This window comes from Phascolarctos cinereus, unplaced genomic scaffold (assembly GCF_003287225.1).
Source record: "Phascolarctos cinereus isolate Bilbo 61053 unplaced genomic scaffold, phaCin_HiC Scaffold_4;HRSCAF=312, whole genome shotgun sequence".
In the NCBI taxonomy this organism is placed as follows: Eukaryota; Metazoa; Chordata; class Mammalia; order Diprotodontia; family Phascolarctidae; genus Phascolarctos; species Phascolarctos cinereus.
Window position 1 is genome coordinate 705,508,576 of NW_027555847.1, and position 26,729 is coordinate 705,535,304.

Below are 26,729 nucleotides of genomic sequence, written 5' to 3' on the forward strand. Positions count from 1 at the left end.
GACTATTTACACCCAATCCAAGCCATACCTGGCCCCATCTGATCAGCCAGTTCGATACACTGTACCTTGACACCCAACCTAGTTATTTTGGAAGGATAATAACCCATCAGTGTGGTATCTGGAAATAAGGACATTTCCCTGTAAAAGTCAGAATCCATTTGAAAACAGGTGCCTCCTCCATGCCGTCTTTAGCTGCTGAAGATGACTCAATGGACCATCTGGTCTCTCACATAATTCCCTTAGGACTTGGGCCAGGGGAGAATCCATAGAAGTGTGCTGGCCAACACGGTTAAGAAAGACACTCAAGTTGTTTTGAGAGACAAATTTTATTAAATCAGCACCATTGAAAACACATTACACACAGAGAAAGCCCCACCCAAACACAAAGGCAAGAGGAAAATGCAAAAACAGAAGGTAGCCAAGTCACCACCTTCAGAAGTTTATTTAGGTTGCCCTAGTGAAGGATGACTTGCCTTGGGGGAGTTTGACTGGGAAGAGGGGTGGAGCGAAATACTTACAGACACATGGCAAATGGAAAGAATGCCCAATGCAAGGAGTGGAAAGACCCAAATATGAACCCTGGCTCCCCCATCCACACTTACTAGCCAAGTGACCCTGGGCACCAATGATAAGTCTCAGTTTCTTCCTATGTAGGATGGGGACAACACTGCCCGATACTCAACCTTCCCAGGGTTGTTGTGTCTAGTGAGGTAATGGGCATAAACATAGAGTGGTGGTTACTGTACACTGTAACAAGAAAGAACTCACAGGGAAAGAAGAGGACGGGGACAGAGGGAGTCAAGCTTAGCCCCCTCTACCAAACTTGCCTGAATCCAAGATGGCAGGAGGGAATCCCACCCCCAGATAAGTGGGACCTGGAGAAGGAAAGCACAAGCATGTGTGCATATATACATGTACCAAGTGTTAACAGTAAGAAAGAATGAGACATTATACAAGATCCATGCTACCAGGGACCCACCACAAAGAGAAGAAACACTCAGTGTGAACCAACTGGCAGGGGTGGGGAAAAGGGACAGGCCCCTAGCACCCAGAGTAAGTGTCAAGGCTGGGGAGGGGGGTGAGGAAGAGAGAGAGGGAGACACAAAATTCTAGCACACAGACTAAGCAAGCATCAGAATTTTTGTTTTTGGGGGGAGCAGGAGGAGCCCTTAGCACACAGACCAAACATCAAAAGTGGGGGGAAAGCTTAGTTCACAGACCAAGAAAGCATCAGAGCTTTTATTACTGGGGGGGCATGAGGGGCCCTTAGTACATGGAGGAAGAAAACATCAGAGCTTTTATTGGAGGGTGGGGGAGCCTCCAAAGCAAGAAAACATGAAAGCTGGAGGTGGGACAGGATCAAGGAGCTCCGAGGACAAAGACCAAGAAAGGATCAGAGCTTTGGAGCTGGGGTGGCAGGGCATCAAGAGGGGATGTAGGCCTCGGCTTCCTGGCCAAGAAAGTACCAGTACCTGGGAGAAGCACAAATGAAGAAAGCCTCAGATTTAGGAAGAAAAGGTTGGGGTGTGGGGAGAAATTCTTTTCACCAAATTTAAGCAAGCATCAGAGGTTGTGTGTGGTACACTGAGCAGGTAACAAAGGGGTCTGGGGGGCCCTTAGAACATGGAGCAAGGAGCAAAGCTGGAGGGGAGAAGCTTCAGCACACGGAGCAAGCAGAAAAGCTGGGGGGGCCCTTAATACATGGAGCAAGGAGCAAAGCTGGGGGGCCCCTTAGCACTGGGAGCAAGAAGCAAAGCTGAGGGGGGCCCTTAGCACTGAGAGCAAGAAGCAAAGCTGGGGGGATGGGGAGCCCTTAGCACATGGAGCAAGCAGAAAAGCTGGGGGGCCCCTTAGCACTGGGAGCAAGAAGCAAAGCGGGGGGGGCCCTTAGCACAGGGAGCAAGCAGAAAAGCTGGGGAGGCCCTTAGCACCGGGAGCAAGAAGCAAAGCTGGGGACGGGGAGCCCTTAGCACATGGAGCAAGAAGCAAAGCTGGGGGGACGGGGAGCCCTTAGCACATGGAGCAAGCAGAAAAGCTGGGGGGGCCCTTAATACATGGAGCAAGGAGAAAAGCTGGGGGGACGGGGAGCCCTTAGCACTTAGAGCAAGAAGCAAAGCTGGGGGGGCCCTTAGCACTGAGAGCAAGGAGCAAAGCTGGTGGGAGGCCCTTAGCACTGAGAGCAAGAAGCAAAGCTGGGGGGACAGGGAACCCTTTGCACATGGAGCAGGCAGAAAAGCTGGGGGGCCCTTAGCACAAGGAGCAAGCAGAAAAGCTGGGGGGGCCCCTTAGCACTTGGAGCAAGAAGCAAAACTGGGGGGGCCCTTAGCACTGAGAGCAAGAAGCAAAGCTGGGGGACAGGGAGCCCTTTGCACATGGAGCAGGCAGAAAAGCTGGGGAGGCCCTTTGGCACTGGGAGCAAGAAGCAAAGCTGGGGGGGCCCTTACCACTTGGAGCAAGGAGCAAAGCTGAGGGGGGCCCTTACCACTTAGAGCAAGGAGCAAAGCTGGGGGAGGGGGAGCCCTTAGCCCTGGGAGCAAGAAGCAAAGCTGGGGGGAGGGGGCCCCTTACCACTTGGAGCAAGCAGAAAAGCTGGGGGGGCCCCTTAGCACTGGGAGCAAGGAGCAAAGCTGGGGGGGCCCCTTAGCACTGGGAGCAAGGAGCAAAGCTGGGGGGCCCCTTAGCACTGGGAGCAAGGAGCAAAGCTGGGGGGGGCCCTTAGCACTGGGAGCAAGGAGCAAAGCTGGGGGGGGAAGCTTTAGTGCACAGAGCAAGCAGAAAAGCTGGGGGGCCCTTACCACTGGGAGCAAGAAGCAAAGCTGGGGGGCCCTTAGCACTGAGCAAAGCTGGGGGGAGGGGGAACCCTTAGCACTGGGAGCAAGAAGCAAAGCTGAGGGGGGAGCCGTTAGCACACGGAGCAGGCAGAAAAGCTGGTGGGCTGAGCCTTGGCACACAGAGAAAGCAGATAAGCTGGGGGGGCAGGGAAGCCTTCAGCACATGCAGCAAGCACCAAAGCTGGCTGGGGGCTTAGCACTTGGAGCAAAGAGCAAAGCTAGGGCAGAGGAGCTCCTGGCACACCGAATGAGACCATGAAAGCATCAGGACGGAGGAGAGATGGGGTTGGCTGTAAGGGACAGGGGGCTGACACGGAGAATCAAGGTTAAAAGGGACTGTACAGATCATTTAACCCAACCCCTTCCATTACACAGATGAAAAGTGTGGTCAGGAGAAGAGCAAACTTCACCAAAGATCCTCTATCCAGCAAGCGGAGTCCTGAACACTCAACCTCGGGTCCTTTGACTTCCAGACCAGTGCTCTCCCACCTGTCTGGCAAACACAGTGACGTGGCCATGCTTCCTTAGGTCAAAGGGCTGCAGTGACTCTTACTATCTTGGGGACTGCAACACACTAACCAGCTGGCCACAAGGTGAACACTCCCCACCACGACGGATCACTTAGCGCTAGTACATAAAACCAAAGCCGGGAGCTGTTCGGAGCACGGTGCGGGGGCTGGGGACACTGATGCAGCTGGAGCGAGACACAAGTCGGCCAGGTACACACTGCAAGTGTGTCCCCGGCACTTCCATCCCACCTCACAGAAACGGGGCTGATTTTCCTGAGGTCACCCCGAGGGGAGCAACCGAAAACACACCACGGAGAACCAGAAACTAGGAAGACTCCAGCCTGAGACCCAGGGGTAAAATCATCCTCTCGAATGCCGCTGAATGAGCCAACCCCTAAGGTAGACCAGCTGGCCCGCCGGAGGTTTGGGCAGTCAAGTCTCTCAGGAGGTATTGAATTCTTTTGTACATTAGGCTGAAGATAACAGGGCATCACCAACACTGAAAAGCGTCAGGCATGGAGACATTTCACTGAACGAAAAACTGAAGCCCTGGTGGGAGAAGTCTGGGCCCCGAGAGAGAAATGATTTGATGTGTACAAATAGATCCTTTTAACTCACAAAACATGTTAACACAAGGAATCAGCAGAAATCTAATCTTTTGCTCTGGGACACATGTGACTAGAAGCTGAAAGGCAATAGGTTTTGGCTGCAGGAAATACTCCTCTTTTCTACTCTCCCACATCAGTCCAATAAATAATTTACAGTTATATACAAAGCTGGCGCTCTGACCACGAGTGGAACATTGAACCCCAAAGCCTAACCAAAAGGGCACAACTCCCAGTTCTCTTTTGTGGGAATGGAGGAGGGAGGGGAGGACAGGGGAGGATGTCGGCTCTGTTTGAGGCGTTCCGACCACCCGGCTGGACCCGATCTGAGCTGCAGCTTGAGAGGACGTGTCTGTCCAGCAGGGCCAAAGTGTTCAGCGCCGGGAGAAGGGTGGGCAGACGAGGAGGGGTCCCGGGTTCCTCATGGTCCCTTTTAGCACCATCCTCCAGCACCCACTGGAAGGGTAAGTCTTCTAACCCATGGGCTCATTTTGAGTCTGAAGAAATACCCCCCTCCCTCCCACCATCACCACTCCCCCAAGAGCAGGCTGAGGTCTTCAGGTTCACTCTTCCTTCTCCAAATTCTGGCCTCATGGGTACAATTTGCTACTCTGGCTCCCCATCATGCAGGGAAGAGCTCTGGTGGGTTCTCTCCATAACAATATTTTGCTATGGGGGTCCCTGTAGGTGTTCTCATGCTGCACACTCTGTAAGGGAATAGAAAGAGAAGAGAGTCATGAAAGAGAGGGAGAGAGATGAGGGAAGGGGGAGAGAGGGAGACAGGGAGAGAGGGGGAGAGGGAGAGAGAGAGACAGAGAGACAGACCACCAAACAGACACAGAGAACACATAAAACTTCACAAGACTTTCTAACTTGGAAGAAAGAGAGAGACAACCTCAATTAGAAACTCACTGCACACCCTGGCTGCTTCTCACTCCAATTCAACCATTAATTCAACAAAAATATATTAAGCACCTGCTGCATGCAAGGCACTGTGCTAGTCCAAAAATAATCCCTATCCTCAAGAAGCTCATATTATAATGAGGGAAATATGACATACGGGGCAATGTTGACGAGGGGAGAGGGTACTCTAGCTTGGAAAGTCACTTGAAATGGGGAGTGGAGCTACAAAAAGCAGACAGATATATTCTTTCAGCAGTAAGCATCAGCACTGATAGTTTTTTCTTGGTTTCTTTTAAAAAATTTTTATTATTTATTAAAACTCATTTAAAAAAAATTCCAGTTCTCTCCCTCCCACTGAGAAGGCAAGAAATGTGATAGCAATTAAACATGTGAAATCATGTAAAACATATTTTCATATTAGTCATGTTGCAAAAATCTTTTAAAGTAAGAAAAATAAACAAAGTGAAAAAATTATGCTTCAGTCCACATGTTGGCTCCATCAATTGTCTCTCTGGATAGCATTTTTTATCATGAGTCCTTTGAAATTGTCTTAGATCTCTGTATTAATCTGAGTAGCTAAGTCTTTCACAGTTGATGATTGCAGTTACCATGTACAATGTTCTCCTGGTTTTGATCATTTTACTTTGCATTAGTTCATGTAAATATTTCAAGGCTTTTCTAAAATGCTCCTGCTTGTCATTTCTTATAGCACAATAGTATTCCATCACAGTAATACACCACAACTTGTTCAGCCATTCCCCAATAGACGGCCATCCTCACAACTTCTAATTTTTTACCACCACGAAAAGAGCTGCTATAAATTCTTTTCTACATATAGGTTCTTTTCCTTTTCCTTTGATCTCTTTGGGTTACAGACCTAGTAGTGATACACTGTTTTATAACCCTCTGGTCATAGTTTCAAGTTATTCTTCAGAATAGCTGGACCAGTTTACACCACCACCAATGGGGCATTACCGTCCCAATTTTTCCACATCTCCTCCAACATTTGTCACTTTCCTTTTCTGTCATATTACCCACCCTGATGGTTCTGAGGTGGTACCTAATTATTTAAATCTGCATTTCTCTAACCACTAGTGATTTAGAGCATTTTAAAAATATGATTACAGATAGCTTTGATCTGAAAACTGTCAGTGCATTTCCTTTGATCATTTACAAATTGAGGAATGACTCATACTTAAATTTGACTCAGTTCTTCTATGTATTTGAGAAATGAGAGCTTTATCACAGAAACATGCTGTACAATTCCACCCCCATCCCCCAGTTTCCTTCTTTCCTTCTAATCTTGGCTAGATTGGTTTTGTTTATGCAAATTCTTTAATTCAACATAAACAAAATTATCCATTTTCTTTTCCATGATCCTATCTCGTTTGGTCAAAAAATCCTTCTCATCCAAAGATATGAGGCAAAGTTTTCCATGCTCCTTTACTTTATGATATCATCTTTCATGTTCAAACAATGCACCCATTCTGACCTTATCTTGGCATATATTGTGAGATGTTGGTCTATACCTAGTTTCTGCCAAGCTGCTTTTCAGTTTTTACAGTCATTTTTGTCAAATAGTGAGTTCTTATCCCAAAGCCTGGATCTTTGGGTTCATCAAACAATAGATTACTACAGTCTTTTACTACCACTACAGTCATTTATACTATGTACCTAATCTATTTCACTGACCCACTCCTTTACTTTTTAGCCAATACCCGATTGTCTTCATGATTACCACTATGCAATAGTTTGATATGATATTACCAGGCCACTTTCCTTCCTAATTTTTTTCCCCATTAATTTTCTCAATATTCTTGACCTTTTGTTCTTCCAGATGAATTCTGTTACTGTTTTTCCTAGCTCTATAAAATAATTTTTTGGTAGTTTTCCATGGCACTAAATAAGTAAATTAATTTAGGCAGAATTATCATTTTTATTATACTGGCTTGACCAACCCATGAACAATTAATATTTCTCCAATTGTCTATATCTCTTTATTTGTGTGAAAAATGTCTTTTTTAATTGTTCATATAGTTCCTGGGTTTGTCCTGGCAGGTAGACTCCCAAGTATTTTTATACCGTCTGCAGTTATTTTAAATATATTTTTTCTATCTCTTGCCTGCTGGACTTTGTTGGTAATATACAGAAATGTTGGTGATTTATGTGAGTTTATTTTTATATTCTGCAACTTTGCTAAAGGTAATTGTTTCAACTAGTTTTTTATAGTTGATTCTCCAAGTATACCATCAAATCATCTCCAAAGAGTGTTAATTTTGTTTCCTCATTGCCTATTCTAATTTCCTTTTTCTTCTCTTACTGCTATAGCTAACATTTCCGGTACAATACTGAATAACAGTGGTGATAACGGACAGCCTTGCTTCACCCCTGATCTTATCAGGAAAGCTTCTAGTTTATCCTCATCACATACAATGCTTACGATGGCTTTACATAGACACTACTTATTTATTTTTATATTTTTTTTGCCTTTTGCTAGGCAACCGGGGTTAAGTGACTTGCCCAAGGTCAACAGCCAGTAAGTGTCGCGTGTTTTGTGTCTGAGACCGGATTTGAACTCAGGTCCTCCTGAGTCCAAGGTTGCAGCTCTATCCACTGCGCCACGTCGATGCCCCCAGATGCTACTTATTTTAAGGAAAGTTTCATTTATTCCTATGCTTCCTAGTGTTTCTGAAAGGAACGGGTGTTATAGTCTGTCAAAAGCCTTTTCTGCATCTACTGAAATCATCATATGATTTTTGTTGTTTTTGTTTACTGATAATTTTCCTAATACTAAACCAGCCCTCCATTCCTAGTATGAATCACACATGGTCATAATGTATGATCTTTGTGACATATTGCTGTAATTTCCTTGCTAGTATTTTAAATTTTTGCATCAATATTCATGAAGTAAATTGGTCTATGGTTTTCTTTCTCTGTTTCTGCTTTTCCTGGTTTAGGCATCAGCACCATATTTGCATCATAAAAGGAATTTGGTAGGATTCCTTCTTTGCCTATTTTTCCTAATAGTACTGGAATTAATTATTCTGTAAACGTTTGGTAAAATTCACTTGTGAATCCATCTGGTACTGGGGCTATTTCCTCAGGGAGCTCATTTATGGCTTGTTCATTTTCTTTTTCTAAGAATTTAAGTATTCTATTTCCTCTCCTGTTAATGTGGGCAGTTCATATTTTTGTAAACAAGCATCCATTTCACTTAGATTATTAGATTTTTTGGTATATAATTGGGCAAAATAGCTCCTAACAATTGCTTTAATTTCATTTTCATTGGTGCTGAATTTACCCTTTTCATTTTTGATACTGGTAATTGGGTTTTCTTTGTTGGTTTAAATCAAATTAACCAATAGCTTCTCTATTCTATTGTTCTTATTGTTTTTAAATAAAACCAGCTCCTAGTTTTATTAGTTCAATCATTTTCTTACTTTCAATTTTACTAATCTTTCCTTTAATTTTCAGGATTTCCAATTTGGTTTTTAATTGAAAATTTTTAATTTGTTTTTTCTAGCCTTTTTTTTTTCAGTTGAGTGCCCAATTCATTGATCTGCTCTTTCTCTATTTTACTGGGGTGCTGTTCAGCCATTTTTCAGTCATGGCCAATTCTCCGCGACCCCATTTAGGTTCTCTTGGCAAAGATACTGGAGTGGATTGCCATTTCCTTCTCCAACTCATTTTACAGACGAAGAAACTGAGGCAAACTGGGTTAAGTGACTTGCCTAACTCATACAGCTAGTAGGTATCTGAGGCCAGATTTGAACTCAGGAAGATGAGTCTTCCTGACTCCAGGCCTGGTACTCTATTCGCTGTGCCACTTACATGCCCCAATTATTTTAGTTTAGATTATTTAGTTTCCAATTAATTTTTAATTTATGTACCCAAGGTCCTTTACTGAAGGTAATTTTTATTGCATTATGGTTGGAAAAAGGATGCATATTAATATTTTTGCTTTTCTGTATTTGTTTGTGAGGTTTTTACGCCCTAATAAAACACAGTCAATTTTTCTGAAGGTGACATGTACATCTGAGAAAAATGGTATATTCCTTTGTATTCTCATTCAACTTTTTTCCAGAGGTCTACCATATCTAAATTTTCTAAAATTCTATTCATCTTCCTAACTTTTTTCTTATGTATTTTATGGTTAGATTTATCTAGTTCTGAGAGGGGAAAGTTGAGGTACCTCACTAGTACAGTTTTACTGTCTACTTCCTCCTTTAAATTATTTAACTTTTCCTTTAAGAATCTGAATGCATTGCCATTTGGTGCATGTATGTTTAGTACTGATATTATTTCATTGTCTGTTACCTTTTAGCAAAATGTAGCTATCCTGTTTATCTCTTTTAATTAGGCCTGGTTTTGCTTTTGCTTTGTCCAATATCACGGTTGCTACCTGCAGCCTTTTTTATTTCAGCTGAGGCATAACATATTCTGTTCCAGTTCCTTATTTTAACTCTGTGTGTCTTTCTGTTTCAAGTGTATTTCTTGCAAACAACATATTGTTGTGTTCTGGTTTCTAATCCATTCTGCTGTTTCTGTTTTATGGGTGAGTTCATCACATTCACAGTTATGATTACTGTGTATTTCCTCCATTTTATTTTTTCTTGTTTATCCTTCTCTCTTTTTTTTACCCTATTCTTTCTCAAGTCTTTCCCTTCTGACCACTGCTTCCCTTAATTGACCCTTCATTCTGTTGCTACCCTCTCCCTTCTCTTATACCCTTTCTTTCTTACTGCCCTGCTGGGTAAAAAAGATTTCAAGTGAGTGTTTTGAACTAATTCCAATGAGTAGGGTTCAAGCATTTTCCCTCACTCCCTATCCCCTCCTCCACTGTAAAAACTCATCTCTTTTATGTGAGATAATTTTCTTCTAGTACCTTTCTTTTTCACCCTTTTTTTTGAGATCACTGGATTATAGTCAACTCACTCTCACGCCCTCTACGTTTACCCCTTCTAACTCCCTTAATAATGATATAAGTTCTTAGATGTTACAAGTATCATATTCCCATATAGAAATGTAAGTAGTTTAACCATATTAAGTCCCTTCTGATTTTTCTTTCATGTTTACCTTTGTATGCTTCCCTTAATTTGAATGTCAATTTTTCTATTCAGCTCTAGTCTTTTCCATTAAAATCCTCTATTCCATTAAATGCCCATTTTTTTTCTCCTGAAGGATTTACACTCAGTTTTGCTGGACAGGTGATTCTGTTGTAATCCCAGCTCGCTTTGCCTTCTAGAATTTTACTTCTGCACCTAAATCTTGTGTGATCCTGCCTACGCTTTCATGATATTTCAATGATTTCTTTCTGGCTACTTACAGTATTTTCTTTAGCAATACTATTCCTGGGAGTTTTCATTTTGGGACCACTTTAAGGTGATCAGTGGATTTTTTTCAATTTCTATTTTACCCTCTGGTTCTAGGATATAGGGGCAGTTTTCCTTGATTTCTCCAACTATGACATCTAGATTCCAAAACACTCATGATGGAAAGTGCTATCCACATCTAGAGAAAGAACTATGGAGTCTGAATGCAGATCGAAAGACATTCTTCTCTCTCTTTTTTTCTTCCTTGTGGGTTTTCCCTTTTGTTCTGATTCTTCTTTTACATCATGACTAATGTGGAAATATGTTTAATATGACTGTACAAGTATAGCCTATACCAGATTGCTTGCTGTCTTGGGGGAAGGGGAGCGGAGGGAAAAAAAAATTTGGAACTCAAAATCTTATAAAAGTGAATTCTGAAAACTATTTTTACATGCAACTAGAAAAAATAAAATACCGTTAAGTGGAAAAAAAAAGAAATATGATGTCTGGGCTCTTTTTTTGATCACGGCTTTCAGGTAGCTCAATAATTCTTTAATTATCTCTCTTCAATCTATTTTCCAGGTCAGTTTTTTCACATTTTCTTCTATTTTTCTTTTCCTTCTTTTGACTTTGCTTTATTGTTTCTTGATGTCTTGTGGAGTCATTAGCTTCTACTTGGCTAATTCTAATTTTTAAGGAATTATTTTCTTCAGTGAGTTTTTGTATTTCTTTTTCCATCTCTCCAACTAGGCAGAGTTTATTTAGACTCTCAACTCCCCACACGTAGTCCTTTCCTGAAAAGCCCATTCCAAGAAAAAAGTTGTTCAAGAACATGGTAACCCAGGAAACTTCCAAATGCTTTTATAAAACCTGCCATTTACCCAGCAATGGCCTAATGATAGAGATCTCAGTACAAACAATAAAGAAGAACAATTCAGAAATCAAAAAGGCTGAAGAGGTGATTAAGGTTGAAGAAGCAAGCTGATCAACTAACATGCCTATTGATTTCACAAAGTGGGAGCCAGCCACAGAAGAAAGGGGAGATTACAGTGTGCCCACCGGAGGGTCAAAAGCTCTGGCTTAAATGCCAGTACCAGGCTGAGAGGCCATCTGTGGTGGAGAGAGTTCTTGGAACTAATTATAATAAGTACTAATTACAATAAAAATAGCCAATAATAGCTAACATGTATGTTTACTATGTCCCCAGTCACTGTGCTAAGCACTTTACAACTGTTACCTCACAACAACCCTGAAATGTAAGTGCTGTTATTAACCCCATTTTTACAGATGAGGAAACTGAGGCAGACAAAAATTAAGTGACCTGTCCAGGATCACAGGGCTAATTAGTGTCCGAGGTTCAATTTGAACTGAGGTCTTCCTGATTGTAGGCCCACAGCTCTATCCACTGCACCATTAAGCTGCCTTGAAAGACAGAAGAATTTATTTGTTGGGAGAGGAACAGGGAGTGATCCTGCTGATTATAATATCATAAAAAAGGGAACTCCCCAGTGAATAAACACCCTCTATAAATGCAAGTCAGCAACTTCTCTGCAACAAATGTCAGTTGTCAAGGGCATGAGACGAGGAGGTGACTTGTCCAGGGTCACCTAGCCAGTATGTATCAAAGGCAGGATTTGAACCTAAGTCTTTCTGGCTTCAAACCGACTGAACAAGCATTTCTTTCTTTTCTTTAAGGCAATTGGGGTTAAGTGACTTGCCCAGGGTCACACAGCTAGTAAATGTCAAGTGTTTCGTCTGAGGCCGGATTTGAACTCAGGTCCTCCTGACTTCAAGGCTGGTGCTCTATCCACTGCACCACCTAGCTGCCCCTGAACAAGCATTTCTTAAACACCTAGTATGTGCTAAGCACTATAATTAAGTGCTGGGGATGCAAAGACAAAAAATTTCATAGCAGTGCCTCTATCAAGAATTTAACCATATAGTTTGAGAAAAACTTGGGAAGATTTATGTGAACTAATGCAAAGTGAAGGGTGCAGAACCAGGAGAATACTGTACAAACCAAAAGCAATACTGTCCAATGATCAACTGTGAATGACTTAGCTATTCTGATTGTTACAATGATCCAAGACAATTCCAAAGGACCCATGATGAAAATGTTCTTTATCTCCAGAGAGAGAGACAGAGCTATAAACTCTGAATGCAGACTGAAGCATCATTTTTTCCCTTTCTTTTTTTGCAACATGGCTACTATGGAAATGTTTTGCATGACTTCGTATGTATAATTGATATCACATTGCTTGCCTTCTCACTGGGTGGAGAAGGAGCAGGAGGTAAGGAGAGAATTCAGAACTCAAATTTTTTTAAAAAAGAATATTAAAAAAAAATAACAATTTATTTTTTAAAAAAGTTAAAAAAAAAAAAGAATTCAACCATCCATAAAGGTATCTGCTTGTCTCTTACTCATCTCCCCCACCAAGAACTTACAACCACTATAATAAAAGAACTCTCTTCTCCACTCACAGAATATTCCTCTAACCTTAAACAGGCAGTTATTTGCAAGTGCTAACTAATTTTATTGCAGGAAGGGCAGGAAAGAAAGAATTCTCCCAGGCCTGAAAGCCTCCTTCCAGGCAATACTGGGATACTCCCCGGACTTGAGGTATTCCTACTTTTTGGGAGGAAGTGCCCCTGATGATAAGGGAGGAGGAACCTTTCCTTCAATCCTTCCTGAACACGTTTTGCTTCTCCATCTTGTAATGGGCTGACAATAGCCCTTATAACCCCTCATAAAGGAATCCTTCTGAAGGATTTTCCAAAGAGACCTTTGCTTACATATTTCCCTGAGGACTGGAGGTAACCCGGGCTCCTCAAAGGCTCTAGCTGTGGAATACAAGCTCAGATCAGTCCTACCAAATTGCAAAGAATCCCAAGTGTCATCTGACAATAGACTATGTCTGATATTGAGGACAAGCATGCAGAAGTCAGGAGGGTGGATGTTAGCCAATGAGCTGCTTGGCCATGGCATCCATAAAGGAGATTTTTTCTTTTTTAAACGGCCCTCTTTGCTGTGCAGGATCCTTCTGCCTCCTCAGTGATGGTGGTGATATTTAAAAAAAGAAAAATAAGTCAAGACTTCCACTAGGAAAAAAGTTCCCCCAACAATCAGAGAACTAACAATAGCTAAACTTTCCCAGTCCCCCCAGCAGCTAGCGCATCCTCCTCCTAGGTAATACCTTCTGTCTACTCTGTACTTTCCTAATTTTTTACTGGTTGATGTGGGTACATGAGATGAGCCTCAAATGAAGCCAACATTTCTAAGAGGCACAGGTGGGGGCAGCCCGTATACAAAGTCTCTGAGATGGGGACTTATTCATAAGCTTAAGGAATAGCAAACAGGTCAGTTTAGAATGCAGAATTAAAGACAATTACAATCCCCCTTCAATAAGCTCTCTGAAGTTAGAGACTGTCTGTTTTTGCATACCTGGTGCCCAGTACACTGCCGGGTACACAGTAGGCACTTAATAAATGCTTGTTAAAGTGAATGGAGTTGACCTCAAGAGTCACAGCTTAAAAAAATGCCTTCTAATTATTTTTTTATCTATTTTGAATACATTATGTACATATTGTCTTCCTGACAGAATGTAAGCCTCTTTAGGGCAGGTTCATTTTCATTTTTGTCTCTGAATCTCCAGCAACTAGAAGAGTGAAGGCATACAGCAGGTGCTTTATAAATGCTTGCTTATCACTTAAATGATCATTCTTACCCCTACCTCCAGCCCAAAGAGCCTGGGTCTTCCCCAAGTCTTCCCTCCTTCCTCTCCTTCTTGCCCTGTCTGATTCTATCTCCTCACCTGAGATGAAGTCCTGCATTTGGCCAGACACAGCTCAAAGTGATCTTCCACAGCCATAAAGAGATTCTGGAACGCTGCTGCGGCCTGGTTGAGGAACCGTTCTAGGAGTAATTGCTGAAGAAACAGAGGAGGTTCAAGCTATTAGATCCTAATAAATCAACTGAAGCCTAGGCCCAGGAAGGAACAGGGGATCACAGTTTGGGAACCAAAAGGCACCTCGGAGAGGTCATCTAGTATAACTCCTTCATTGTACAGATGGGGAAACCGAGGCCCCGGGAAGTGAGTTGCCCAAGGTCACATAGGTATAGAATGTGGCGGAGCCAGAATTCAAACTCAAGGGCCTCTGACTCCAAATGCAGTGCTTTCCTCCCTAGCGCTATAAGAGAAAGATGTGCCTTATCTAAAAAAACGCCAACATGCTCACAATGCTCTGCTGGAATGAGCTTCTTTCCTTGCAAACATGGGCTGGATTATACAGGAACAAACTTCCTGTCATTGACAGCAGGTTCTGAAAGACGCTCCCAGCAGGAGTCTAAATAGTAGTCATGAAATAAAGGACAGGGAGGGGGAAGGAGGGGTAAGAGGAAGAATAGTCCTTCTTCATGAGGAGAAACGCAAACTATACACCCTTCACAAGTCAGAGGTAATGTTCCATGTTGGTGGGGCTGTGGATGAACAGGCACTCATACACTGCGCACGGACCACCAGATTCCTCTTTAAAAGCATGCATCTAACTGGCTACATAAGGCTCACAGATTTAGACAATCAAAGTTACAAAGCTGGTGATAAACTAAACTAGATTACCTGATCCCAGGCCTGGTGGTCTACAACTGCTGGAAAAGACTTTAATAATCATCCAGTTTCCTCATTGCATAGAAAAGGAAAACTGAGGCCCGGAGGGATTAGTAATTTGTCCAAGGCCACACAGATAACAAAGAGTAGTTGGCATTTGAAGACACACCCACTCACCCTAACTCCCAATCTTAGGCTCTATCACATCCCTATGCCTCCTTCCCTGGTATTCCTAACAGACCTAGGTCTGGACTTTGAAGCAGGAAGACTAGCTTGAATTCTCCCCTTGATACTAGCTGTGTGAAGGGGCTAAGTCACTCCAAATCTCTGAAACCTCTCTTTTTTTATCTGTAAAATGCGTATAAGATGCCCCTGGGATGAAGCTAGAACAAGTGAATGCTTATTAAGCACCCTTCACGATCCCAGTGACCTACCTTGCTGGGCTGCAGGCAGCAGGAGACGCAGTATTCATAGGCACCACAGCATCCATTGGACAAGCAGCCGTCACAACAGAAGCGCCTAGCGCTGGCGGCGTTGACGTCACAACAGCCATTCACAAGCAGGTCCTTCCTTTCGCAGACGTAACCTTGGGAATCAAAGAGAAACCCCAGGATGAACCTGGAGCTCTGTGGACGCTCCCCGAGGTGGGCGCGGCAGGCACGCTTCCCTGACCGCAAGGGGAGTGACCAGTCACGTCAAGAAGCCATTCTGGCTGAGATGTACACAGCCGATTAGACCAGCTGCAGATCACGTGGGTCTGACCATTAGACTTACAAGTTATGCATCGGGTGGCAGTGACCCTGCAGTGAAACCCAATTCAGAGGCCTCGGGGGTCTGACTCATGCTCTTTAACTGTGCCGTGTTAGCACGATTTATCATCACTAGTTAAGCGAGAGATGAGATTAAAGAAAAGAATTTTGGGAACTTCAGAGGGGTCTGGCAATGTGGCTGCTACAGACTGACCAGGGAATCATCTCCCTGTGTGACCTTGTCTGAGCCATTTCCTCTTCCAGCTGAGGACTCCAACCTGATGCTATGATCTCACTTCAAATTCTGACTCAACACGTTCAAAACAGAACTCACTATCCTTCCCCCAACCCGCCCCTCTGTCTTACTTCCCCATGACTGGGCACCACCATCCATCCATCCTCTCGGTCACTGAGGCTCACAACTGGGACATCATCCTTCTGTCCTCACTCAGACCCTTCTATAGCCAATCTGCTGCTAATGCCTGCTGCTTCTACCCTTGGAACACCTCTCCCGTGTCTCCAAATCTCCTCTGACGATGCCACCACCAATACGGGCCCTTATCACCTAGCCTGTTGGGGGGTCTCCCTGTCTTGTCTGTCTCCGAACTAGTCCATCCTCTATGCAGCTGTTAAAGTGACCTTCTTAAAGCAAGGGCCATATCACTTCCCTACTCAATAAACTTCAAAGGCTCCCTACCACCATCAGGATTATTTATATATATATGTATATATGCGTGTGTGTATACACATATACATGCTATATTTATATATAATATACTATATTTCTATATTAAAATTTATATGTAATACATACATATTAAAACACCCATGTATACACACGCATATGCATATATATATGAATGTGTAATATGTATTACATAATATAATAAATACCGATGTGCATTAGCACATATATATGTACATGCATGTTTGTATATATATACATATACATATATATATACATATATATGTATATGTGTGTGTGTATATATGTGTACACACACACACACACACACACACACATACATTCATTTTCCTCTGTTTGGCCTTTAAATCTCTTCCCAACCTGGTCCCCTTCCTGCCTTTCCAGTTTTCTCATGCCTTCCTCCCCTTCAAGGCCTCTTTTATTAGGTGACACCTGCCTCCACACTGTTCCTCACACCAGAGTCCTTGGCTTTGTCAAATGGTTCGACATCAGAAACAGATGAGATTTTATTAGTGGAAATGACATTAAATTCGAGCTGTTTTCTTATCTGCTTGGCTGCTGTACCCAAAGGACCATGGGACGTCTCCATCTGACTTGCAGCTTAAACCGTATTTCAGCTGTTAATGAATCAGAGAGCTCCTGTGGTCCTCAGGGTGCGGGACAAAGGAATTTTCAGCTGCAAATCAGATGGAGAGGTCCTGTGGTCCTCAGGGTGCAGGACAAGGGAATTTTCAGCTGCAGATCAGTTGGAGAGGTCCTGCAGCCCACAGGCACAGCGGCCAAGCAGATCTAATTTAATGTCATTTCCACTGACGGTTTCCCCTATTAGGATATGAGTTCCTTGAGAGCAGGGACTAATTTTTTAATTTGCCCCAGCACTCAACACAGAGCTTTGCACACAGTAAATGCTTAATAAATGATTTATTTATTCAAGATTCCCCATTTCCCTGACTCCTGGTATTGCCACTGGCTGCCCCCTTCTTCCTCCCCATCTCCGCCCGTTGGCTTTTTTCCAAGACTCAGTTCAAATCTCATCTCTGCAAGAGGCCTTTCTGGTCTGTCCTCATCTCTCCTCCTTCCCCCAGTGCTAGTCCCTTCCCTCAAAGATCGCCTCCCATTTATACTGTATGTCTTGTGTTTTTTACGTGTTGGCTTCTCCATTAGATTGGGAGCTTACCAAGGGCAAGAACCACGTTGATGCTTTTTTTAGTATGCCTGGCACAGAATAAGCACTAAATTAAAAATGCTGATCACCTTACCTTCCCCAAAGGGTAGGTAGTGAGTATAATTATCCCTGGTAATTAATTAATTAATATATAATTACTGAGTATAATTAATAATATATAATATATGATAATGAGTATAATTGATCCCTGATAATCCCAGATGAGGAAACTGAGATCTTGTCCGCTTTCCTCTTTCTACAAACGCCCACGATGAGGTCCAGAGCAGGGCAGCACGTGAGCAGCCAGCTGATGCCTGGAGAGGGCCAGGGCCGTACCTAGCTCATCCGTGATGAGAAGCTTCCCTTGAATGGAGTTCCGACACTGGTTGCTCGGACGACTGCTGTTGCCCAGGTTAAACTGCACTTTCCACGGGATGGGCTGTTCACGGTCTTGAACCTGAAGGAGATTCCGGTCTCTCACCGCCCTCTCCTCCTATGAGAAGGACCAGAGAGAAATGATGGTGAGCAATGCATGACTTCTGGACCTCACCTATGGGTCATGAACACTCTGGGAAAGATAAAACACTTTACCCTTTTAAAAAAAGATAGAAACATGGAGAAAACCCATCTGCTCAGTGTTCTAGTCATGCCTGAGCTAATCAGAGGCGACTAGGTGGCAAAGAGGGACCTGGAATCAGGAAAACCCAATCCTACAAATGCTGCCTCAGGCACTTCCTAGCTGTGTGACCCTGGGAAGTCACTTAACCCTGTTTGCCTCAGTTTCCTCATCTGTAAAATGGGGATCATAACAGCACCTACCTCCCAGGGTCATTGTGAGGATCAAATGAGAATAACTGTGAATTGCTTTGCAAACCTTAGTGATGTACGAATACTAGCTGTTGTGCTGCTGCAAAATGGACAATATCTTCCTCGCTGTTGTAAAGATTTAATTTTCTTCTTCTTATTTTAATTTTAGGCAATTGGGGTTAAGTGACTGGCCCAGGGTCACACACCTAGTGAGTGTCAAGTGTCTGGCCTGAGGTGCTCTATCCACTGCACCACCTAGCTGCCCCAATTTTCTTCTTTTCTGACCAGACTCATGATTTCATCTGCGTAGGGAGCCCCCAGTGAAGAATAACATTTACATATTTAGATGGGTACCCATTCACCAACCAATAGTCTCAGAGGCTATTTAATAATAGATGAGGGAGAGGCCTTAGAACAGGGAATGTCAGACTGGGAGGGTCCTTAGAACAGGGAATGTCATAGCTGGGAGGGGCTTTAGGACAGGTAAGGTCAGAGCTGGGAGGGGTCTTAGAACAGGGGATGTCAGAGCTGAGACAGAGCCCTAGAATAGGGAATGTCTGAGCTGGGAGGGGCCTCAAAACAGGGGATGTCAGAGCTGGGAGGGGCCTGAGAACAGGGTATATCAGAGCTGGGAGGGGCCCTAGAATAGGGAATGTCTGAGCCTCAGAACAAGGGATATCAGGGCTGGGAGGGGCCTCAAAACAGGGAATGCCTGACTGGGAGGGTCCCTAGAATAGGGAACGTTTGAGCTGGGAGGGGGCCTCAGAAAAGGGGATGTCAGGGCTGGGAGGGGCCTCAGAACAGGGAATGTCAGGGCTGGGAGGGTCCCTAGAACAGGGAATGTCAGAGTTCAAAGGTGCTCTCTCTCTCTCTTCCTCTTCTCTACCGTATATAATCTGGAGAATAACTTAATATATATATTCTATATTTACACATGCACTTTTCTTTGCCTGAAAGAGTCATACCAATGTTAGTCATTTCATTTTTCTAAGGCTCAGTTTCTCACCAGCAAAATGAGGACAGTAATGGTTCCATTACAGATTCATCCTCATATGGGCTGTTGTGAGAAAAGTGCTCTATGAGCCACAAGGCACAATGGAAACAAGTCTTATTGGTAGGGAAACTGAATGGCCATGTCCGCAGTGGTCCAGGAATTTTCTTTTTTAATTCTTTGCCATAATATATGGCAGAAGTTTTAACCTTGTTTATATCATGGACTCTGGACCCTATGGGTGGTCTGGGGAAGCCTACAGATAGATCCCTTCTCAGAATTATGCATTTAAATGCATAAAATAAAAGACAAAGGATTATAAAAGAAACCACTTAAATTGAAATAGTTATGCAAATATTAAAAAAAAAAGCCAAGCTCATGCAGGAATCACACTTTAGAGATGGCTCATCACTGGGTAAAGGAGGGGGAAAGTCTGTATTTGAAAATGAAGGTGATGTCATTTTTTTGACATGGCCTTTCATTAAGAGCTGAGACAATTTTTACATTATTTTCAAGAAATGTTGACAGTGACGAATCAGACCACAGTCTCCTGACCTCAGACCCAAACCAAACAGGCCCCACAGCCCCAAGCTACCTTCCCCAAACTGCTGACAGAGGAAGGAACTGAGGCCATAGGCTGGAAAGAAGCCAAGCATGACAGAATCCCTGTTAATATTTATAACTACTCTGCAGGTAGAGAGAAAGAGATATAGAGACAGACAGACAGACAGAGAGAAAGGAGAACAATCATCGTTCCACCTCATCCAATGACCGATTTCCTGGGGCTACTTGATAGAAACTGAGGCACTGGTCAAATGCCAGTTTCTATCTTAAGCAAGCAGCTAAGACCTCATGGGTTTTTGAAGCTGGAAATTCCCAAATCTCAGAATTGGTGGGGGAGGGGAGGGTGACTGCACCCAGGCCAACCCAGAGCTGATCAAAAATCCATTCACTATAGCTAACATTTATTAAGCCCCTACCATGTACCAAGGAAAAAACCAAACAGGAAAAAGCCTTTGCCTCTCATGGGAGTTCACATTATCCTAGACAGATACAAAATGTTCACAGATACATCTATACAAGAAAGAAAATATGTACAAAATCCTCTTGGTGGGGGGGGGCAAGGCGGGGGCCTGACAAGAGCTGTAAAGGACCTCAGAGGTCATCAAACCCCATCTGCCCATTTTACAGCTGATGAAACTGCTCTTCAGAGGGGTTACTCAAGGTCATACAGATGATAAGCCTCAGGGCAGTATTTGAACCCAGAAGATATCTTCTGCCTTCAGAACCAAGGCTCTTTTCTCTGTATCACAGTGCTTGAGAAAGCCTTCTTTAAGATACCAGCATATAAGCAGGGCTCAGAGGGGGCTCAATGAGGAAGCTGGGTGGCCCGGTGGATAGAGCATCAGACCTGAGAATCAGGAATACCTGGGTTCAAATCTGGCCTCAGACGCTTCCTAGCTGTGTGACCCTGGGCAACTCACCTAACTCTGTTGGCCTCAGTTTCCTCATCTGTAAAATGAGCTTCTGAAGGAAATGGCAGACCACTCCTGTATCTTTGCCAAGAAAACCCCAAATGGGCTCACGAAGGGTCAGATACAACTGAAATGACTCAAGTGAAACAACTAGTGATAATGATAGCTAGCACTTATGTAGCTTTATATACTTCATCCCAGTTTTACAAATTAGGAAACTGAGGCTGGAAAGGGTGAAGTGACTTGCCCAGGGTCACCCAGTTAGTGTCTGAGGCCTGATTGGAACTGGGCTCTCCCACTCCAAGCCCAGCATTCTATCCACTGTGTCACACAGTCCCCTTCAAAGACACCTCCAACATGAAATCCTTCCTCATTCTCTTCAGCGGCCAGATGGTAGCATCTCCTAGAAATCAGAGATAGGGGCTAGAGCTAAGATTTCACAAAAATAGGGAACTCCCAGGTGTGGAAATTCCCTCTCCCAATGAGGGATGGCACCTTCTCTGTAACTTATGGTCCTTAAGAGTTGCCTGGAACTTATGATAAAAAATGCTATCCATCTCTAGATTAAAAACTGATGGAGTCTGGATGCATATCGAAGCATCCTTTTTCTTTCACAACATGACTAACATGGAAATATGTTTTGCATGGCTGTACATGTATAACCTATATCAAATTGCTTGCATTCTCAATAAGAAGGCAGGAGAGTGAAACAGAGAATTTGGAACTCAAAAAAAATTTTAAAATGAATGTTAAAAATTGTTTTTATATGTAATTATGGAAAAAATTAAATATTAAGTTAAAATTAGAAAAAAAAGAGAATTACCTAGAGTAGTATCAAAGTCAAATAGAATCAGGGTCACTAACCCATACATAAAGATCCCTGCCACAGTAGACTAAGAAAACCACACATTATCTATGTCCTATTGTATATTCACATATGTTGTTAAATATTTCCCAATTGCATTTACATCTGGTGAATACTGCTGGCCACAAGGCAGCCCTGTTGGACACCTCTGGCCTAGAGCATCAAGATGGTGTCCAGGGTCACCCAGCCAGAGAGGAGATTTGAACTCAGGTCTCACTGCATCCATCAAACCACTGTCCTGGATGTCGGCTGGCTGATGAACCCTTGACATAGTGGCATTTAAACTACTAAAAACCAGCTGCATGTATTTCACAGAACTGGCAGTCCAATCTAGGCTTGAATGAGAATCTCCTGAATGCCATACCCAGGAAAATATAAATCCTTCTAGAGACGAAGTGTTTGTCTTTGCATCCTGGAGATCTTGCATATGGCAAGTAACGTCCTTTAAATGACCTCTAAACAAGACGCCATCCCTTCCAGCATCTGCCCACTACTGCTCCCAAGGAAGCCCTCTCTCCATCTGGAAGGCCTCATCTTTACAAAGCTGGCTTTTCTTTTTCCTTCCCAAATCAAATCTTTCCATTTTCCATCATCTGCTTCACATTCTATCCTCAGGGAGCAGGCAGAACAAAGATAATCCCTTTTCTATTTGACTGCGGCACACTAGAAATCAGAGCCAGTAACCTACTCTACCCCACCCCGCTTTCCTTGTCCGGCTAAATATTTAAAGTTTAGCTCGTTTTTCGAAAAAACAAAAAACAACACTTCACAGGCACAATTCATACAAAACATTCTGCCCTTGTTTACAAAAAAAAACGGTGGGGGAGGGGAAGAACCCTGGTTTCCTAGTACCAGTCAAAACAATTAAGAAAACAAAGGCGGCAAGGATCGGTTTTCTCCTCCTTATTCTCCATTCTTCCAAACGCTCCTGCCAAGTATTACAGCCAAGTTGGGGAAAAGTTGAAACATTCCTTATTGCCCGTTCAAGGTCATTTTCTTCCTGTTCATATATTTGGTACCCCGCCCCCCAACCACCCAGCCAAGACAACCACATAACTGGAACCCGGCCCACTGCACCTAATTGTGATTGCTGAGAAAACCGCAGAGCAGAAAGAAACAAAATCACGAGACTAGGCTCCCGGATTCGCTATTGATACAGCCAGGAATGTCCCCTTCCATCGATTTCATCCATCTGGATCGGTTTTACTCTCCATCCCCCAAGATCCCGAGACTCGATTCTCTCTATCACATTCTCAGATCCCAACGATGCTAATGGGGTAATTAAGTCAGGTAGCTCTAGCCTCATTTTAAGGACTTCAACCAGGCCCAGCAAAGTGGGTGGAGCATTGCTGATTCGACTCCAGGGTTCTAGTTCCCGGCAAGGCACTCGGGGAGGTCTGTGAAACTGAGAGATACGGTATCTCTCCCTAACATCCCCTCTGGCGCAGAAAATCCGATTCTGACTTTGTACAAGGTCAAACAGCTAAAATTGCCTAACTGGTCTAGAGCAAATCCATACCCTCTGGGGCGAGTCCCTAAGCCTTTCCAGCTCTGGCTCTGAAAGGGAGGGCAAGTGGATTTTACCATTGGCTACCTTGTGACCTTGAGCGTGTCACTGAAATTTCTCCGGGCCTCAGTTTCCACAGCTGTAAAATTAGGGCATGATGAGCTGGGGTCCCTTCCAGCTCTCACTCCAGGGTCCTATCATCCTTTCCTGCGGTGACATAGGGTTCTGAGGGTCCCTCCCTGCTGCATCCTTCTGGGTTCTGAGGGTCCCTCCCTGCTGCGTCCTTCTGGGTTCTGAGGGTCCCTCCCTGCGGTCCCGTTCTCATGTTCTAAGATCTTTTCCAGCACCGACTCACGTCTGCTGGCCTGGAGGCGGCAGAAGGCGGCTTGAACCCAGGTCCCCTCCCCCTACCTCCCAAGAATTTTACAGCCGAAATGGACAAAAGAAATCCACAAGGAGGGGGTGATACTGACCTGCTTGAAGGTGCTGGTGAGGAAGTAGATGAGGGACAGCCCGAAGACCAAGCCGAGCACCCAGCGCTTCCTTAGGAGCCTCCTCCACACCATAGAGGCCAAGTTCACCATCCCCGCCCCCGCTGCCGGCTGCGGCGAGCCCGCGGGGGCCGGGGGTGCAAGGGCCTATGCTCGCGGAGGGGGGGCTCCGAGCTAAAGGGGCTCAGCCCGGGAGGTGGGTTGGGCTGCGGGGCCCATCACGGCCGGCTGCAGCCCGGAGTGGGGCGGGGGGCTCCGGGCCCCGCCCCCCAATGCGACAGCTCAGCTCAGCCCAGCGCAGGGCCCCCGCCCCATTGCCTCCCACACGCGAGGGTCCGGGCAGAACCGGTTGGCAAGGCTGGGGTGCTCCTGCGAGCCCGGCCGGCCGGGGGGGGGGCGGTTCCTGGCCCGCTGGGAGCGAGAGGGGGGCCGGGGTCGGCTGGCCCCTAACCTTGCCCTCTCCTCCACCCCCCGGCTCGGGCTGTGCAATGCTCAGCTCTCCCTTGCTGCCCGGACCCGCGATCTGAGCACGCACCGAAGCACTCGCAGCGGCACGAGCTGCGGGGCTCCGCCGCCCCCCGGCCCGGGCCCGCGCGCGCCCAGAGCGAACCCGAAGCCAGAGCCAGAGCCGCTCCTTCTACCTCACACCCTCCCGTCCGCCCCAGCAACCGAGCTCCAACGGAGCTCGCTTGCCATTGGGCGTCGCGGTCGCCGTTCGATCGAGTTTCAGCCTTCCTATTGGCTGAGGCGACGAAGGAAGGCGGGGGTTCGATTGCGGGAGGCAGGAGGAGGCTTTGAGGCGGTCCTAGCGCCCACGGCTCAAACCAATCTCCAACCCGGGGGAGGAATGGACGGGGGAGAGGTTGGGAGGAAGAAGTCGGAAGTCACGTGGACGCCTTGCGGCCCAGTTGATTGGCTTGGCAGGACATGAATGATGCAGCTGTGATTGCAGGTAAAGAAAGAACCCAGGTTTTTTATTTTCTCGGATGCGGCTACAGCCCTTCCCCCACCCCACCCCCGCCCCCCTCTCCACCACGCCCCGGGAGTCTGCAGAGGTCTGTGCGTGGCTGGATTGCGGGGAGAGAGATCCTTGGGCACCTGCAGCAGAAAATGCAACCTGGCTGCACGCCCACGCCGCAACGCTGGCAAGAGATGCTTGATACGTGCGTGTCCTAAAGTGCAGTAATGGAAAGGCCCGTGGGGACGGATTAAAACGTTGCTTGGGCTGGAAGCCGCGGCTCCGCCTTTCTGGGGTACTCAGGGCGATTCCACGGGACGGGGGAGGGCGGTGGTGCAAAAATAGATTTGATTCAAACGCGGGGAAATGACATGGGAGAAAAAAAGAAAATTCCAAAATGAGATTTTTTTTCACTCTACAAAAATTGAGATATTTATTTGTTTTCTGCAACTGTGATCTAGGAAAGGGTCTGCAATGGTGTTTAAAAGAGGCTTGTAAAGCGGTGTATTAACGGAATGGTGACGTCCAGCCTATTGTCCAGCATTTAGCACAGTGCCCGGCGTACCTTACGGGCTCAATAAATGCTAATTGATTGATTGTATGGAAGAGTACTTTCTTCATTTAAGAAGGTGTGGGAGTTGAGAATCTAGGGCTGGGTTAGATCTGAAGGGCGAGATTTAGTAAGTCTCGTTATGCATGTATCAGTGCTTGGGATGGTGCCAGCCTCGAATCGCTTCTGCTGGTGATGATTTAAGGGTGGCTGGTTTTGGAAGCGTTGTTTCCCCACCGAGAGCTTCTTTATTCTCTCCTGCGCACGCCCACCCACCTTGTCACGAACTTGTTTGCAAGATGGTTGATGCAGGTTCTATTCGGGCAGCATGTAGTCTATATGGTCGTGAAACAAAGCACCCTCCTTCCAAAAACATGGGCCTCAGAGGATGATATGCGTCAACTTGACAGAAGAAGTTCTCCACTGGGGAGCTCCCTACACCACAGAAATTGTAATAAAGGCATGGTTTTAGAGCTGGTGGGACCTCAGAGGCACCTACGTGCACACACACACCCCATTTTAATAGGAGGAAACAGGAGCCCAGGAAGTATCATAGAACTGGTTTAAAAAAATTTTTTTTAAATTTTCCTTACCAATATTCTTTTTACTGGGGGGGGGGGTCAGAGTGTGGGAGCTGTTCAATTTACTAAAAATCAAAATATCACAGATTTAGAATTGGAAAGGTCCTATCAGCCCATCAAAGCCATCCTGTCATTTTGCACTTAAGGAAAACCAAGCCCAGGTAAACTGATTTGTTCAAGGTCACACAGGCAAGAAGTGGCTAAGCTGCAATTCTAACCCAGGCCTAACATGCTTTCCATGGTACCAATTTTTAAAGTCCTACAACAACAACAATTTATTAAATGCCTACTGTGTGCCTGGAAGAGCCCGCTTGTCTGCTCTCCCAGGGTAGATAAATTATCCCTGCCTACTGGTTTGTGGATTTTTGTGGTGAGGGTAAGAGAGGAAATGACATATGCAAAAATAACTCTTGTACAAAATGCAGCAAAATGTGTTGAGAGAAGTTCTGTGGGAGGCAGAATTGGAGGGAAAAGCAGATAATTTCTGACTAAAAATAATAATAGCTAATATTTCTGTAGTGCCTACTGTGAACCAGGAACTATGCAAATATTATCTTATTTGATTCTCAAACAACCCTGAGAGGTAGGTGCTATTATTAACCCCATTTTACAGATGAGAAACTGAGGCAGACAGAGGTAAAGTGACTTGACCAGGGTCACCCTGCTAATAAGTATCTGAGGCCGGATTTGAACTCAAGTCTTCCTGACTGTAGTCCTGCCATTCTTTCCACTGTATCCTCTAAAGGATCAGAGAAGTCTACTTGGAGCTGGTGACATTGGAGTTGGGTCTTGTAGAATGGATGGGTAGGATTTCAGCAAATGAAGATTAGGGGCAGATGGAAGGGGTATTCGGGAAACACATGAGTGAAGGCTTAGAAAAAAAGAGAAAGCATTAGATAATTGTGGCAGACTAGAATCAGGGGAGAGTCTGAAAGAAAGTTGGAGAATATGTGGGGTAGGGGAGGCTACTAATCAGACTATAGAAAGCCTTGAATGCCAGGCAAAGGAATTTGAAGTTTATCTAATAGGGAACCACTGGAAAAATTTGAGTAGAAAAGTTATGTGATCCCAGGAGAGGTTGTTTGGCAAGCTGGACAGGATGGATTGGAGGAAGAAGGTC

General features: G+C 44.8%; 2 protein-coding genes across 4 annotated transcripts in view; one reads left to right on the forward strand and one right to left on the reverse strand.

Moving 5' to 3' along the window:
• Positions 1-307: 307 nt before the first annotated feature.
• On the reverse strand, positions 308-24,156 carry SPRING1 (SREBF pathway regulator in golgi 1). The gene is given in 6 exon segments (XM_021007935.2): positions 308-4,621; positions 4,623-4,652; positions 13,973-14,086; positions 15,199-15,350; positions 17,721-17,877; positions 23,503-24,156. Coding segments are annotated over 6 exon segments (618 nt in total). The 5' UTR covers positions 23,614-24,156; the 3' UTR covers positions 308-4,567.
• A 52-nt stretch (positions 24,157-24,208) lies between these two features.
• The window catches only part of RNFT2 (ring finger protein, transmembrane 2), a 76,231-nt gene continuing 73,710 nt past the window's right edge, over positions 24,209-26,729 (forward strand). For 2 of the 3 annotated variants that reach the window (XM_078154353.1, XM_021007934.2), the window contains exon 1: positions 24,209-24,472. The gene's annotated coding sequence lies outside the window, so the exon portion shown is untranslated. Of the gene's footprint in view, positions 24,473-24,561; positions 24,684-26,729 lie in introns of those variants that run through there. The other variant, XM_078154352.1, reaches the window with a different exon arrangement.